Source organism: Rhopalosiphum maidis, chromosome 4, assembly GCF_003676215.2.
Source record: "Rhopalosiphum maidis isolate BTI-1 chromosome 4, ASM367621v3, whole genome shotgun sequence".
NCBI classification, from domain to species: domain Eukaryota; kingdom Metazoa; phylum Arthropoda; class Insecta; order Hemiptera; family Aphididae; genus Rhopalosiphum; species Rhopalosiphum maidis.
In genome coordinates, this window is record NC_040880.1 from 25,924,424 (window position 1) to 25,942,857 (window position 18,434).

General features: G+C 27.2%; 2 protein-coding genes across 6 annotated transcripts; one reads left to right on the top strand and one right to left on the bottom strand.

Annotated features, from left to right (window-relative positions):
- The first annotated feature begins 1,272 nt into the window (after positions 1-1,272).
- Positions 1,273-9,328, top strand: LOC113549006 (cohesin subunit SA-2). Of its 4 annotated transcripts, none has more exons than XM_026950136.1 (23): positions 1,273-1,508; positions 2,385-2,571; positions 2,627-2,970; positions 3,040-3,242; positions 3,311-3,484; positions 3,548-3,752; positions 3,816-4,041; positions 4,100-4,253; positions 4,470-4,618; positions 4,698-4,917; positions 4,979-5,197; positions 5,630-5,812; positions 5,908-6,123; positions 6,215-6,376; positions 6,447-6,641; positions 6,709-6,868; positions 6,950-7,083; positions 7,157-7,333; positions 7,409-7,623; positions 7,685-7,848; positions 7,927-7,966; positions 8,948-9,004; positions 9,076-9,232. In XM_026950136.1, exons 2-23 carry the CDS (start codon positions 2,399-2,401, stop codon positions 9,230-9,232), a joined length of 3,927 nt encoding a protein of 1,308 aa, XP_026805937.1. In that variant the 5' UTR covers positions 1,273-1,508; positions 2,385-2,398. The 4 variants fall into 4 exon arrangements, with proteins under 4 accessions (XP_026805937.1, XP_026805941.1, XP_026805938.1 ...); XM_026950137.1 differs by lacking the exon at positions 1,273-1,508 and adding an exon at positions 2,007-2,049; XM_026950140.1 differs by lacking the exons at positions 8,948-9,004; positions 9,076-9,232 and adding an exon at positions 8,154-8,432.
- Positions 9,329-9,620: 292 nt separating this feature from the next.
- LOC113548345 (trans-1,2-dihydrobenzene-1,2-diol dehydrogenase-like) lies at positions 9,621-11,987 on the bottom strand. Of its 2 annotated transcripts, none has more exons than XM_026949187.1 (7): positions 11,783-11,987; positions 10,982-11,185; positions 10,735-10,865; positions 10,469-10,629; positions 10,150-10,393; positions 9,938-10,088; positions 9,621-9,814 (listed from the first exon to the last, which is right to left on the bottom strand). In XM_026949187.1, the coding sequence occupies exons 2-7, from the start codon at positions 11,181-11,183 to the stop codon at positions 9,714-9,716; spliced, it is 990 nt and encodes a 329-aa protein (XP_026804988.1). In that variant the 5' UTR covers positions 11,184-11,185; positions 11,783-11,987; the 3' UTR covers positions 9,621-9,713. The 2 variants fall into 2 exon arrangements, with proteins under 2 accessions (XP_026804988.1, XP_026804987.1); XM_026949186.1 differs by lacking the exon at positions 11,783-11,987 and adding an exon at positions 11,262-11,564 and having other exon boundaries at positions 9,622-9,814.
- Between the last annotated feature and the right edge of the window lie 6,447 nt (positions 11,988-18,434).

The window sequence follows — 18,434 nt, forward strand, 5'->3', positions numbered from 1 at the left end:
ACTAAGTGAGTATGTGACAAAACACAAAAGTATAGGTACTAGCTCAGTAGCATCCGTCACTCAACGTCTCAATAGCCTGACCTAGCTAAATTAGGCCCTAAGTTTAAGTAAAAATAACATAACTAAACATATTATATGGTTGTAAGATTTGTTTTTTAATTTCAATTGTATAATTTATATTTTTATTTTATTATTTTGTGGCATGAAAGTAGGTATCTATCTAGTTTAAATTTTATAATTACTTTTTGGCTGTTTTAAATGCTTTTTAATGATTTATTAAGCTAGGAAATTCAACTCATAATTATTATAATGTACTCATGAATTTATATTACATTTTTAAAAGATACACAAATACACACGAGCAGTGGCGGTTTTGGGGGTGAGGCAAGTGAGGCGGCGCCTCATCTAAAATTTTGTGGTAAATATAAAATAATACTCAAAATGTGAACTTCTTGGTTCACTAATAGAACATATTTCGTTAATAATTTTTAACGTATTTATGACTTTGTTTGAGAAAAAATGCTTCTTCGTTTCACTTTAATTTGAATTATTATTTATTATTTTATTGTACCTATCATTCCGTGTATATTATCAAAAATGTCGATAAGCCAATAAGAAATGCACGAAACAATTAGTACGTAAACGAACGACGGTTAGGTTCAAATGACGTCAGAGAGGCACCGTTTTACGTCGCCTCTGATTTTGTACTTGTGTACACAAATTACACACACAACGCGTATGTACGCGAATGCACGCGACTGGTTAATTAAGTAGAACTACGCATGCGCAATAATCATAGTGAGGCACGTTTTGTCATCGCCTCTGCGTACTGAAAATAGATTTACTATTATAGTCAGTGTCAACCCGCAGCCACGGCTAATGGTACTGCGGCAGTGCGGCACGTTCAACAAAAAAATAAACAATCGATTGTTATTGTTGTAATACATATGTGTATGTCACTATATATAATTAAAATTATATTATATTATAGCAATTTTTATATTTTTGAATTCCATTCTTACTGTTTAATTTTTGTTATGGTAGTGGGGGGGGGCCTCACTAAAAAAATACAACCAAAACCGCCACTGCACACGAGTCATATTATTATTTGTATATTTTAAAAAATGTGGCACATAATGTTGTTAGGACTATTAACGCATGTTTGTACCAAGTGACGATTTTATAATAAATTCCAAAATTGCGTTACACCAAATAGGTACAAGTGTTGTATACCCGTAAACAAAGACTGGCCACTGTCTCAGATAGATGATTATAGTCAAGCAGTCGACTACAACAATCAACAGCGAACGTATACATAAGTATATATTATCCACGTAAAGTAAATACTAAATAGTAAATACCATTGAAGTTTTTTATTATTTTTTTTTACTTTTATTCAAAAACTGAAAATTGGATGTCATTTTAATAAGTGTCAATTATATAAAGTCAACAGTGTATGAAACGGAATGTATGTATGTGACTAGAATCACTTGAAATTGATCAGTTTGGTAAATATTATTGTCTCTTACGTAGTAATTTTAGCGCGAAATTTAATTGTAGATAAGTATTTAATATTGTTTATATTTTTACAATACATATAAGGTATAAACTATTGTTTACTGTTTTTTTTCTGAAACATCATTTTAGTTTTTTACATTGTAGGTTTTTCGTAAACGTACATATTATATCTACCCATTCGATCATAATATTTTGTAGGTATTCCAACATTTGAGAAATCTAAAATTATATTTTGCTCGAGTAATATTTTACATTAGTATCTGAATATAATATATAATTAATTACAACTCATAATTGTAAACTAAGGATCATATTGGCTATAAGATACCTGATAAATTGAATAATTGTTTTTGTGTTTTTTTATGTAACCTACTAAAATATTAAAACTAAAATGTAAGACTTGATAAATGATACTAGATAATAATTATGATAAGATTATTATTGTTTATTATTTTATATTTATATTTTCTCATAAGTATTATACTAATGTTAAACATACAGATATGTCATAGCCAAACATACAATACATAGGTATTTTTACTATTTTATAAATTTTAGCATTATTAATCGTTATTATAAACATAATAATTTGTAGACAGATCTCTAATTTTATAAATATTTTATAGTTTGGTCAATGGCCATACATGCGAAAAATACCAAATATTAACTGTTGTTACTTTGCCAACTCAATGATTAAAATGATAAAATAACATAAATATATTTATATTAATTTTATTTAACATTAAATTTCATGTTTTTACATTTATAAATAATAATTTCATATTAATGAAAATAAAACTTTTTCATAAGTAAAACGATAATTTCATTAAATATCTTTATTATAATAATTTATTAATAATTTACAGATAAAAAAGTAAAAATGCATCGGAGTATAGGTAAACGGATACGCATGGATGATCCTCCTCCAATGGAGTATGATGTTCCATCTACACCTGGTAGTTCTATTCATCCAAGCCCTATGACACCTAGTCGATCAGATTATCAAGAACATTATAACCCTTATGCAAATTATCATAACTATCAAACACCAAGGTAAAATTTAATGAAAAAAAAAATTCATAAAATAATTATGATGGATAATTTCTAGATCTGAAGTCTTCAACATGGACCATTATCAAGAACCTGGAATGTCAGATAATAATTATGAGCAAATGCCAGTTATTCAACCACCTCAACAATCGCAAACTATAATGGCATATGAAACACCTTCTTCTCACACTTCCCCATCTATTCATGAAGAAATAAATTCACAAGAACATCAATCCCCCCAAATGCCTGTTCATGACGCCATGTCTAATTTACACTTAGACAATCAAATTCCATCTACAAGTGGTGGTATTGTTTCACCTAGTGGTGGTATTATTGATTCGCCTAGTGGTGCTATTTCTGATTCACCTAGTGGTGGTCGAGTGACCAGGGCAAGAACTAGAGGTTTATATACATAAATTAATATAATACTCACTAAATTAATAAACTTTTAAATTGTATGTGTTATTATAGGAGCACAATATCCACCTCAAAGATCTACTATGTCACCATCTCCACCGCCAGAAAAGAAACCAGAAAAGCGTAAGCCCGGAAGGCCTCCTGGCAGACCTGCTGGATCAAAAAAACAGCATGTTCAAGTACAGCCTGTGGATATACAATTAGAAAATGATGGAACTTTATATGGTTCAATTAGAAATGGCCGTGTTTCTTTACAGGTATATTTTGATAAAGGAATCGCTGTACATTTAAATATATTTTCTTTTTATTTAAATATATTTATTAGGTCACTGTTGATGATTGGATCGAACAGTATAAAATGAATAGAGATGAAGCACTTTTGGTATTGATGCAGTTTTTTATCAATGCTGCTGGTTGTAAAGGTGTCATTACACCAGCGATGTCTGAAAATATGGAACATGCTGCTATTATTAGAAAAATGACAGAAGAATTTGATGAAGTAAAATTGTCTATAACTATTATTTTTTTATTATATATTCTATGTTGATTGTTTCTATTTCAGGAAAGTGGAGAATACCCTCTTATTATGAGTGGAATTCAATGGAAAAAATTTCGATCAAATTTTTGTGATTTTGTTGGTCACCTTGTAAAACAGTGCCAATATTCTATTATATATGATCAATATTTAATGGATAACATGATATCACTTTTAACAGGTTTATCTGATTCTCAAGTTCGAGCATTCAGACATACAGCTACACTTGCTGGTAAATTATTTACATCAATTAATTAAAAATAATATATTATACTTGGTTTTCATAAAATTTTAGCCATGAAATTGATGACGGCTCTAGTTGATGTTGCATTAATTGTGTCTGTCAATTTGGATAATACTCAACGTCAATATGAAGCTGAGCGTCAAAAAGCTCGAGATAAAAGAGCAAGTGATCGTTTAGAATCATTAATGGCTAAACGTCAAGAACTTGAAGAAAACATGGATGAAATTAAAAATATGTTGACATATATGTTCAAATCTGTGTTTGTTCATAGATACAGGCAAGTAAAAATAAAAATAATACAATTGAAATAAGTTTACTAAAATATAAAATTACAGGGATACCCTACCAGAAATTAGAGCAATATGTATGGCAGAAATAGGAGTTTGGATGAAAAAATTCCATCAAAACTTTTTGGATGACTCATATTTGAAGTATATTGGTTGGACTTTGCATGATAAAGTTGGTGAAGTACGATTAAAATGTTTACAGGTAATAATATTAAAATATTGCAACAGTTATTATACAATACTATTAAATAATTCTTTACCACCAACATCAGCATTGCTTATAAGAAATGTATATACTGTTAATACAGTTAATTTAAAATGTAAATATTTTCTACATTTATCTATAAACAAAAATAAGACAAGATATCTTTACAAATTGTAAATAAGCTTAAAAAGTATTCTTATTTTATATTTGTAGGCATTACAACCTTTATATGCATCTGAAGAATTGAAAAGTAAATTGGAACTTTTCACTAGCAAATTCAAGGATAGAATTGTGGCAATGACATTAGATAAAGAATATGATGTCGCAGTTCAAGCTGTGAGATTAGTCATTAGTATTTTAAAGTAAATATTTGGTTTTCATGTATACTTTAATTTTTATTACCTTGCATTTAATAAGTAAAAATATTTTTTTGTGATATAGACATCATCGCGATATCTTATCAGATAAAGACTGTGAACATGTATATGAACTTGTTTACTCCTCACATCGTGCAGTTGCTCAAGCTGCTGGAGAGTTTTTAAATGAACGTTTATTTAAACCAGAAGAAGATACAAAAACTGTGAGAACAAAACGAGGAAAAAAACGTTTACCAAATACACCTTTAATAAGGGATTTAGTTCAGTTCTTTATTGAATCAGAAGTAAGATTTGATCAAAAATCTAAATAAATTGCTATACATTTTAATGTTTAACACATTTTAGTTGCATGAACATGGAGCCTATTTGGTCGATTCACTGATCGATTCAAATGAAATGATGAAAGATTGGGAATGTATGACTGATTTATTATTAGAAGAGCCCGGTTTGAGTGAAGAGAAAATGGATGATAGACAAGAAACGAGTTTGATTGAATTGATGGTGTGTTGTATTAAACAAGCGGCAACTGGAGAAGCACCTGTTGGACGAGGACCTAATAGAAAGGTAGATAATTTATTATTTGATATGGTTTTTAAAAAATTACAAAACTTTTTCCTTTTATATATATATATATTTAACATTGAATGAAACAAATGTTAATTTTTATCACCTAATTTATATGACATATGTCATAGTAGATTTTATAGCTGGAGGCCCATCAAGGTTTACTAAAAATACATTTAAATATTTTTTCGGCTAAAAACTGAAAAAAAAAATGGTTTTACATTAAATATGTGAGTTGTTTGTTTTGCATTTAATTGTTACATTGAAAAAAAAATTGGGGCCCGAGCTCCAGGGGGGGCCCTGGATGTACGATGTCATAGTATTTTTTAAACACTTCGGCGCCACTGATTTTTATTATGATGAGGAAACTAAAATGTTTAAGTATTAAAACATTTAAAACCCTATTTTTAATTAATATATTATTTTGAATAGATGATGTCAGTAAAAGAAATTAAACAAGTTCAAGATGATAAGCAGCGATTGACTGAACATTTTATAAAAGTGTTACCCCCATTAATTGATAAATATAGGGCAGATGCAGACAAACTTATTAATTTGTTATCTATACCTCAGTATTTTGATTTAGATATTTATACAACATCAAGACAAGAATCTGTGAGTAAATTTTTCTGAATAACTTTCTTTCATAAATCTTTATATCATGTGTAAACTTGAATTGTGTTGTCTTATACATTTTATTGTTACTTCAGAATTTAGATTTATTACTCAAAAAAATACATTTGGTAACTGACAAACATCAAAATGATGAAGTTCTTGAAACTTGTGCCAAAACTTTAGAAATTCTTTGTTCAAAAAACAATTCTACATTAGCTACAAGGTGTAGTGTTCAAAAAAGTACACTTATGGATACTATAACTAATAAACACAGAGAGGCTATGGATGATTGGAACAATCTCATTGAAGGAGTAAATAAATTGATAAATTATTTTAAACCATTATTTAATAATATGCATTATATATTCAATCTTCTTTCTAAAATGTAAACATTATATTTAGAATGAAAAACCTGACGATGATGAAATATACAATGTGGTAAATAGTATGAAGAAGATTTCTATATTTTATTCATGTCATAACTTGGGGCCTTGGAATTTGTGGGATATAATTTTCAAAGACTTAAAAATGGCCCATGAAGGTTCAAAACCATTACCAGAAGAAGTAATTTAATATTTTATGCAAATTTTAAATTTAATTATTTATTAAATGACTTTTTTGCGTGTTATAAAAGGCTATCAAATATAGCATTTCCGCATGTATGTTTGCTACAATGTGGGAATTACACAGTGTTGAAAATGTTTTGGAAAATGGACGTAATGAAGATATAGAAGAACAAGTGGCACAAGTTAAAACTAAGCTCTATGATTTCATGGATGTACTTCGGGGAATCTTGGCACATTCTGCTAATCCTTTATTCAAAGAAGAGGTAATTTTCCTCTATTATCTTCTGTGAATCATTGAACGTTCAATTTTAATAAATTTTGTTTGGATAGGCTTATATATCAATATGTGACTTACTTGTCGTTTTTTGTAATCAATTGGGTGTCAAACAATATCCAGTCTTGGGAAATCTACTTTATGATTCTGATAAAGAACTTCAAGACTTATTGAATAATTTTATTCAAAAAAATGTGTTTGTGTATGAAGAAGAAGGTGATTATTAAATTAGTTGTTTTCAAATGTATTTAATATTGTAATACACGTTTATACTAATAAATTCAAATTAATAAACAGGCGTACAAGATGAGCATTCAAAAATTGAAGAACTACATAAAAGAAGAAACTTTTTAGCATCTTATTGTAAATTAATTGTTTATGGAATGATTCCAGTTACTTGTGCAGCAGATATCTTTAAGCATTATGTCAAAGTATGAATTTAAATGTTATTATTAAATTAAAATGATTATTAATTATGTATATGTTTTTGTTTTTATTATTTAGTCATATAATGAATATGGAGATATCATTAAGACTACAATTGGAAAGGCCCGTGAAATTAATAAAGTAATTTGTGCAAGAACTATGGTTGTCAGTTTAATCACATCATTTAGAGAGCTACAAATCAACTGTGGCACATTCCGTATATCAAGATCTTCTCAAGAATTCAGCAGTTTAAAGGTACAGTTTAACTAAGATTTTCATTATTAAATAAAGTTAACAAATGAATATTCTTTATTTTATTTTTTACTTTAGGAATTGGCCAAAAGATTCGCCTTATCATTTGGATTGGATGCATTAAAAAACCGTGAAGCTATGGCAGCTTTACACCGTGAAGGTGTTTTATTTGCTGTAGGTACTGATGAAGGAATTGCTCAAGATGATCCGTCAGTACCTCCTCCACACGTTGCATTTTTAGAAATATTAGCTGAATTCACCAACAAACTACTTAAACAAGATAAACGCATTGTGTATGAATGCTTTGAATTTGTACTATTACTTATCCTAACTGTTATTTATTTACTATTTTAGTCTTAACTATTTGGATAAACATATAACATCAGCAGTACCCTCAAGTCGCAGTGAAGATTGGCAGCCTTGGGTGATTTATAGAAACAGCTTAATGCATGGTGATGCTGAACCTGGACCAGTGACTTCACGACGCGCATACACACGTAGAAATAAAAAAGAAACTTGTAAGTAAAAAATTTAATTATATAATAGATTTTAGTAATTAATTATGCATTGCAATTATTTATTAAATTTATGTTTAGATGATGACGAAGATGATGAAGGGTCGGATCAAGATTTTGGGTAATAAAAACATTACACTTTTGATTAAGTATTACATTTTTAAGTATACGGAATATGTTCATTTTTAATGCTTTAGCATCTTTGCAGAGAATTATTTGATATGTATTATTGCAATCATAGTATGCTTTAGTTATTTTTAATTTATTAAATTTTCAATGCTATATTTTTTTATTTTTATTTTTTTCAGTTACTAAATTTAAGCTGTTTTCACCAATGTCATCTTGGAGTTTTTTTAGCACCGTTGTGTGTTCCTATCTTGTAATAAAATTTATTTTGCTATCCAATTTGTGTTTTAATTTGATTTTTGAAATTAGTTGATTTGAATCTTTTAATTTATTTTAATGTAAATCAATTACTTTTATATGGTTATAAACAATGCATGCATTTTTTATAATTGTGATTGATAATAATTTATATTTTGGCTATGTGTTACAGTTATTTTTTAATAAATTAAATGTATGGTAAATATTTTTTTTTCAATATGCATGAAATTTAGTTATAATATATTTTTAAGTATTACATTTCAACAATGTCTTCATTTAATCAACATAAAGAAAAAACTTGTATATTATCATTTATATAAATAGTTAATTTGCAAGATGTAGTTACTTTAGTACCATACATGATAATATGGTAAGTGATAAAATAATAATGTTCATGCAATTCAAATAGTATTATATTTTAATGATAATTGAAATATTTCATATCATTATAAAAATATAAAATTTTGAATATTAGTTATTTTGTGTATATGTTTATATACATTTGGATTATTGAGTTTAGTTAAATAATTTCAATTCCAGTACAAACAATTTTTTTATCAGTTAAAATCTATGAAAAAACAAAAGTTCATAAAAGTTCACATCGATAAATTTACTAATTAGTTTATAAGAGCTAATTATTATAAATTTACTAGTTGATATCATAAAATTGATTAAATTTTTTTTTTTATCAATGTTAACTACTTTTTGATACTCATAGAACTCCAAGTATACAGAGTGAAGCTCCAATAAAGAAAAGGCGATCAAAGATTATTAAGTAAGATTAACTGAACTCAAATACTCTTAGTACTTGTTAACAAAAATATATGTATTTTATTCCTCATTAAGATCACTAAGATCACAAGATAACCGTTCCGAATTGAACTCTGATGAAACTAATTGGTCAGATAGTACAGTCGCTGGAGGCTCTCGTCCAACACGCCAGTGCATAAATCGTTCAATACCCTATCGTTATATTCAAGAAGACGATGAAGATGATGAATGAAGCAAAATAATTTAATAATTATAAACTCAAATTATTTTTTATTTGAGATTTAATTATTTTTGTAGAAATCTAAGCAATATAATATATGAAAAAATATCACTAATTTTTAGTTGTTATATAAAATGGTTCTACCTATCTTGGCAAAAAGAAAAAAAGTATAAAATAATTTTATATGAAATCACTGTGCTAATAAAGTAATTATTTTCAAATATTTCAAATACTTCTAATAATTGTTCCCTAAGAATAATTATAAACAGTTAATATTAATTTTATACCTAAAAAAAACAAACAATAACATATAGCATGCACAATAGAAAGCAATTCAAGTATATTTACCTATAATTTTATTAATATATTTTTGAGCATCAAAAAAAATATTTTATTACATAACTTAATTACAAATCAACAAGTAAATAATTTTTATTTGCAACAATAACATAAAATTTAAAATATAAGTTATCTACCAAAATCGGTTTTTATATTATTTACAAATAGTTACTCCCAATTTTTTCCTTATATCTTCAACTAAAATTGCATTCTCAATACTTAACGACCATGGAACTATACTGCTCTCATTTAAACCTGCAATAATACACATACAATTCACTTATTCAATTGAGTTAGAACTATGTCTATTATATCTTTTTTTTTTATAAAAATTGTTAGCAAATTTGCAAAATTAATATTTTGTAAGATTATAATTACCTTTCAGAAGACAATTTCTAACTTCTTGAATCTCGTAGATTAGTTGCACACTATTTCCATATCTTGTTGATTTTTTTGTAGGAGGCACGTCTATATTAATGTCTGTTCCGTTTACAGACATTTTAGTCGCTGACCAAAATGGATCGTATAACTAACAAAATCAATTTGTTATCACATAATTCAATCATAGTCCATTTTTCATTTTATTTTACTTTAATATTTCCTTTAGTGCCAAATACAATTGCCTCATTGGGTAGGTCAACTTTGAAATGGCTTAAAAATGTAGAAATTCTGCCATTGCTATACTTTAAAATTACACTTGCATCCTTGTCAAACCCAGATTCTGTTAATTGTCCACAAGCGCCATAGATTTGAGGCTTTTCAGGTCCAAACAGGAATTGGCTCATGTAAACTGAGAATACAGCTAACTCTAATATTGAACCTCCACTATTTCGCCTATTAAATGTATTCAATTAATCAAAGAATATTTCTTGAACATAACTATAACATAGGTACTGAGTGGTTCATTACTGTTGAATAAGTGATTCAGACATCGGTGTACCAAATGAAGAAATTATTTGCAACGGTTCACCAATTGTACCTTTTTTGATTTCTTCTCTTAAAATAGTAAATGCTGGGGTAAAAAACATCCACATGGCCTCCATAATAAACAAGTTTTTGGACCTTGCAAGCTGAAATAGTTAGAAAAAAAATGTTGTTTTCTTGTCAACAAAATATTGAAATTTATAAATTTATATTTAGCTTTTAAAATCAGGTATATGAGAGTAAGTAATTACTTCAACGAGCTGTTGGACTTGTTCAGTATTCTGACAGAATGGTTCTTCGCATAAAACATTTTTACCATGTTCCAACATTAAGCGACTGACAGAGTAATGGTGTTCATTGAGGGTGCCCACATAAACAACGTCTGTTACAAATTAAATACCATATTATAATTATAACCAACTGTTTGCAATAAAATGGTATGTTAAAACGTATGCATTACATCAAAAATCATAAAATTTCAAAGTTGAATCATCTCACCTACTTCGGTGTCGGTTGCCACGAGAGAATAAGAATCGTACGCCTTGGGAATGTCAAACTGTTCAGCGAATTCTTGAGATCTCGCCTTGTCTTTAGACGCCACTGCTGTGATCAAGTGTTCTGTCCGTGGCAACGTACTCATGGCCACAGCAAAATCGTGCGAAATATTGCTGGTACCTATTACTCCCCATCTGGTCGCCATCTCTAAAGGGCGATGTACACCTGAATTAGTTATGTTTGTCACTTGCACCCGACCGGCCCCTATAAGTAAGATACCTACCAAAATCTCAACGACCTAGCACGAGTAATAAATGTAATAAATCTGCAAAGAGTGGATAACAAATGTGGCACGGACAATCTGTTCGTGTACTTAGTACAGGACAAAATACCTCGACACCCGATAGTACGACGGAATCTCGAACACAGTGTTATTATGTATTCTGGCCAATAGCGTATACGTAGGTAGATTAAAAATATTATATACTCGTACGGGTCACGGCAGTTTATCAAAGCTAATTAGTAATCGTTATGTCATATTTTATTAATTATACTGGCCATATTATTGGAGTAATGGAGTTATATAAATATTATAAATCATAAAATATATAACTATTAACTGATCTGATTACACAATTATTGATTATGTAATCTACATCGCTACTAGTGTACTGTAATTTGTCATTTACTACCTATCTTAGATTCTGAGGTGTACCTATGAGGCTATGAACCTATGAATGTAAATAATTGGTTATACAAATAAATAATAATACAATGATGATAAATATTTTTGGTTTGCCATACCTTTAGGTCCAGTAAAATACTTTTATCTTTAACCTTGCAGGTAATTTCTGGTAGCGCAATATCGTATTTAGTTAATAGTTGGTACTTTGGGGACTTAAGAAGTCAAAAGGAAGTGACATTTATGGACATTTTAAATTTTCAAAATATTTTAGTATTTTGTTGATTTATGTACACATTGCACACCATAAATGAGTAAAACACTTGACAGTTTTGTGGTTCCTTAGAAATTGTTATTACTTGTTAGTACTGTAATTAAAAGATAGATATCGAAAATGAGGATTAGGAATTTAATACTATAAATTTATACCTATTTAATCGATGTAGGTACCTAAGAATTTTTTTGTTGGCATTAAAAAAAAAATATTTAGTTAATAGATATTGTAAAGCCACTAAAGCCATAGGTATATATTTTTTATAAAAGATTGAAGTTCAAATTAATACATTGCAGTCTACAGAATAGATATTGAAATTTATATCAAACAATTTTAATTATTTTGTTATTATTTAAAAAAAAAATGAAACATAAAAAGTTGTTACGTTTCCACTATTTAGTCGCATGCATTCGTCATCCTCATGGCGAAATTGCGTTCAGCAGTTTTTGTGTAGTAAGTAATAACATATAAATGATATAAGAGTGAATTGACCTATTGGCAATTTTCAAACTTAAAGGTAAGAGTAATAGATACTTGTGTTTTTATAGGAGCTATTTATTACGATATTTTAATTTTTAAAGAAATTATGAAAATTTTTAAATAATAACATTTTAGTCATTATACAATTTACATACCTACTCATAACCAGGGTCGACGAGAACTTTGGTAGGCTCCAGGGCTGATCAATTCCGGGCCCTTTTACTTATATATACTTATTTTATACCTAACCTAACCAGGCCCCCCCCCCTAGAGGTCCGGGCCCCGCGGCTCTGGCCCCTTCTATCCCACCCTCTCGCCGACCCTGCTCATAACAGTCATAACTTAAAATGATAAGTCACTTTATTCACTACATTATTATAGAGGTTAAATTGAAACTGCATATTGAACAAATAAAATGTTTAGATTTTGAGCAGATAGTAATGAATTAATATGAATTGGTTTGTGAGGATGAGTGTTTTATTTTTTTTTTGCATCTGGTATAACCTTTTGAGACACTAAAAATGCTTCCATTTTCAACTTTAGTAATGGTTTCTCGAAGCAAATTGAATCAAGGACCTATGAGTCATATGTAAAAATGTTCCAGTAATTTTCTAAATAACTGTGGAAAACAAAAAAAAAAAATTAAGAAAAAACAGAAATTGTTTTCACTAAACTAATTTTCCACAAAATTAATTAAACCTCATAAGTTTTTCAAACTAAATAAAAAAAATAGTTCACCAGAAAGTTAGATTAATTTTTAATGAACGTTTGAAGTATTTTTTACGAAATTGTATATTCGCCCGTAAAATAACTATTTCTCATCATTCATCAAACAATTCAAACGACCAAATTGATTTTTTTATTTCGTCATAATACAAAAACAAATTACTGTATAGATACTTGAAATGTTCACAAAGTGTTTAGATTATCATTAACTAAATACGATAAAGTTTTAAATTAAAAAATGACTCTTTTAAACATATTTATAGATTATATAAAATCCCAGATAAGTTGGTTTTATACAGTTATACCGTATAAAAATACTAAAAATGTATTTAGACATAATTTTTTTTACAGTGGCGCAACCAAGGGGGGTGTTTTGGGTGTATAGACACCCCCTTGCACCGTAACTTTTGTACATAGTATACTAACAAATTGGAAATGTATTGGGGAACTATTGCATACGCTACTAGCGGATACCCTCCTTGAAAAAATTCTGGTTGCGCTACTGTTTATTTATATGCATTTGAAGTTAAAATTTTATAACAAAATTCGTTTAAATCGCAAAACTTAAGGTAATAATATTTTGTAGTTAAAAATTCTTTAACATTTTTCTATTTATATTTGAATATCCAACACAAGATTTCTTATAAGTACTTCATAGTTTCATACTGAAATCAAAAAATCTAAAAAAAAATTATATGTAAAAACAATTTTTTTACAGACATTCATAATTAAGTTCAAATTTAGACGAAATTAAATAAGTATATCTATAGGTATATAGGTAATTCTAATACCTGGTATTCAAACAATAAATAATAATATTAATTATTTTGTTGTAATTCAAAAACAGTATACTCGTAGTACTTAAAACTTTTATATATCTTTATCTACCTAATTTTAGTATGTTATTGTATGCGATGAAATTTTGAAGTGTGGATTCTTTTTAATCTATTGTCTAATTATATATGCTATGAACCTATTTAGTACTAACACTATTTTTTTACGAAAAGATGGTACTGACTCAAAATAATTATATAATTTCGTATAAATATATATATTATTATAATAATGATATTCTACTAATACAATAAATATAATGAAAAAATATTCGAAAAAAATTAAATTAACTATTAATTTAAAGTAATATCATAAAATATTTTATTATCATAAAAGATACTCACTATCTAATGATTTTAGCTAATCATAGACCGTTTACGTTCAGTATCGTTTTTTGTATAGGAACAATAATGTACCATTGAATTAAAATTTAACAGATTAATTACAGTGATCTATTCAACATCACTTACTGGTTTGTGACTACAGCATAGCAAAGCGGTAAAAGCAGCAAAAATTATTGATACGATTTTACGACTCTCTTGACGGTCTAAAAAGGTAATAAATTTGACTCAAAAAATCGTAATATTATTTCTTTCGGTCTCGTCCTATACTGAACCATAATTCTTTAACAATATCTTTAATAAAAGTTCGATTACCACATGGGCGATAACTATATCCAGCTCATTTTTAATATTTTAAAAATATTATTTCGAATTAATTATTAATTATTATGTTATAATAAATTAATAATATAATATTATAATAATATATCAATTATAAATTAAAATAAAATGTTATAATGATGGTTTGTATAATAATGTATTAATTTTATCTAATTAATTATGTAATTTGTGTAAAAATGACCGTTTTTCTCAATTATTTTGAAAAATACTGAGAATTTTTAATTTTGACCTCTTATAAAACTTTTAAGTACGAAAAAGATACAATTTTTCATCAAAAATCACCCTCAAAATTCTAGTTGAAGATCGAAGCATTTTTTTTTAATTACTCGTATAATAGGTGCATATTACACAAAAACACACATCATTGTAAAATGAATAAATTCATTTCTCCGCTCAGAATCAAATAATTAAATATTAAAAGTATCTTTCAAATTTAAACTTAACTTCAATTTTCTAAACATAATGAATAAAAAAAATAGTCAACTTGGCCAGCCCAGGGCCTAAATTATTTGCTCTTCAGTCTGCACACTTCGGTACCTCATAGTATATAATCTGCAGACATCTACAATATAGGCTTTGCTTATATTATATAGATACCTATATATTAATATATTACACATTTTTAAGTCTTAATATATACTGTAGCCTGTAGGTATACCTAAATATTTTATATATTTGGTCATTCCTCGGCATCATTTTTATGAAAATATTAGTCTATCCTGATTTCTGCGAGTAAAACACAATTCTAATAGTTGTACAACTAAAAACTAATAGTTCTATAATCAATATTCAATGGCATTACTTTGTAGTCTATTGTACCTCGCGGTTTAACCTAATATGGGCAATTCAACGAGTCCGAAAGTTTACACGTTACACCTACAACAATTCTTCAATCAAAAATGAGATAGATCAGATGATTAAATAATAACGATATACCTATCGCGGTATTTATAGATATTAAATCACAAATCTTTGTTATTTTATTTTTTTTATAGGTAATATGATGAATTCTTAACAATATTACGACAGATAACATTATGTGTATTGTCCTTTTCAATTATACATATATTACATATCTCTTTGATTTGTCTTTCTAATGGTACCTATAAACTATAAATAAAATAAAAATGGAACAGTTACAGTTAATAATATAAATAAAAAATGTTTACATATTATTATATGTTTTTTTTTTACGCATTTGTTTTCATAATTAATATTAATAATTTTCACATAAATACATAATATTCTTACTATTCAATCATATGTTATACGTTCATAAATATTGTATATACTTAAATTGACCATAATTAATTAAACGATCTCATATTTTTGGTGAAATTGTTCCAGGATATTATCGAAGGAAAATTTGTTACATTCTGAATACTAGGTTAACAATTACTCTCAGTATGATTCAAATGTTAATAAAATATTATTTATTTGAGAGGTTAAAGAATAATGTAATTTCAAATTTATATAATGAAATAAAAATAATTATTATTAATATAATAATATGCATATTGCATTCATGATAAATTCAGCCAATATTAGTACTATAAATCTGACATCTGTATAAGAAATAAAAAATAAAATTTAAAATTATTCACTAGAATTCAGTCGTTTTCATATTCAAAATTTTGTCAATGAATATTCATAAATTCATAAATGTTACCTCTATATGTATTTACTGTTTTTAGAAAGATTCTATAATGTTTGAGTTGTATAGCAGTAATCTGACTGGACGGACTAAAATGGATATGAAATGTAAAAAAAATAATATTGCTAACAATGATAATGAATAATGCACATTAGAAAAAATTACAATACCTACACAATAACGACTAGAACGAAAATGACTAATCTGAAAATGTTTTATAAAGTATAATCTCTGTATTGTATGTAAAATTTAATTATATTTATCATTTTTTTTTTTTGTTACAAACAGTATGGTGTCAGTCACTCAATTATATCTCTGGAAATTATAAGTTATTATAATTAATAGTATACTAATAAGTAGTGACCAGTAAACTATGTCACTATTTAGTATAGATTATTAGAATAGGGTGATCCAACCTTTTGTAGATGGCATGCCAATTTAATAATTTATACATTTATTAGCACAAGGGGGACCACCAAAAAAAAAAAATAAGATATTTAAATTCGTATTTTATTTTATAATAACAAACATACTAACATCATAATAAAAAAATTATTATTAGATATATTATTAATAATATAATATATATTTCATAAGTTATCACGTTATAGAATACGGTTATTATTAATTTATAATTGTGATGATTAAGTTACTTAAATTTATTTAGAATTTGACATTTTAATAATTAATATGACGATAGCCATTATTTTCCAGAACAAAAATTTTTCAATATCAATCTAGTAACCTGTAGTATAGTTAATCTGATAAACGATTCTAATGACGAATTGTCGATACGGTTTCTTTATTTAGAATTTATTGAATTCTTAACAGAAATTGCTGATTCACAACATGCTTCCAAATAATTACTAAATTTCAATTTAATAAATTATATAGGTAATGGTGGTAATTTTCCTTACGAACATAGTTTCCAAATTTCTTTTAGAAACAAATTTATTTTTGATTGAAGAAAACAATTTACTTAAAACACAACTTCATTTAAATATTAAATATGTTTATTGTTTACTAAAGAGGGCCAAAAAAAAAAAAGCTTTAAGGGGCCCTAAGTTGTATCACACTACCACTCTGGGTTAGAATATTAAAAACTGATTTATATTTTCTTAAAAACCGATACAATATCAATATATATTTCATGTAATTATAGAGACTGGTAGTTTTCACAAATTTTAATCATTTTATTAAAATAAACAATATGTGTTTACGTAAAAAAAAATGCTAGTATAAATGTATAAAATTATTAAAAATTAATAATAATAAAAAATTAGTTTTGCTGTTTAATAACTGTCTAGTGAATTGTGTTACTGAGTAGGTATACATTACTAGTATCACTGCTGTGCATAGCCGTATTCTTCCGAGGGGAATGGGTTCAGGGCTCATCTCCTCTCCGAAACTTCTTTAAAATACATATTATATTTAATTTTCATAATTTATAGTTATAATAACAAATTTATTATTATAATACATAAATTATTATCATATTTTAATGTTTATGTTTCATTTATAGGTTGAACAAAATTCATATAAGTTTTAAAATGAACTAAATATTTAGCAATAAATTATAAAAATGATTAATATAATTCTTGTTATTAATTCAATCCTTCCCAACGCAAAAAATTTGACGCTAGATCTAGCCTTGCGGCCATCTATACGGATTATAGGAACGCATAATAGCGGATGCGATAAATTCGGATTTTGACTATATATTTTTCGCTCTAACCGGATATATCCTTCCTTTTAAATTCTAATGTTTATGTATACAATATAATGATTAATCACTATTCACTTTATAATGAGTAATGTCGTAATGACTATATTGAAACCAACAACTACCAACTGATAGTAAAAATTCACGGTCTCGCTGTCTCTGGTCTTGTACCGAGTCCCATGACTCCCATGATGCAATTACAATTTTACAACGAATATAAAGTGAATAAAATCGAAATGTCTGTTTACTCTTGAAACATCTTTCTCAAAAGTTACAAACACATGATGTGTTTAAATGTTGTTACATCTTTACATGATGGATTCGGCATAATTATGCTATGCACAATCCTATCATTTCTATCATCTACTATATAGAAAACATTAAATACAATTAATATATA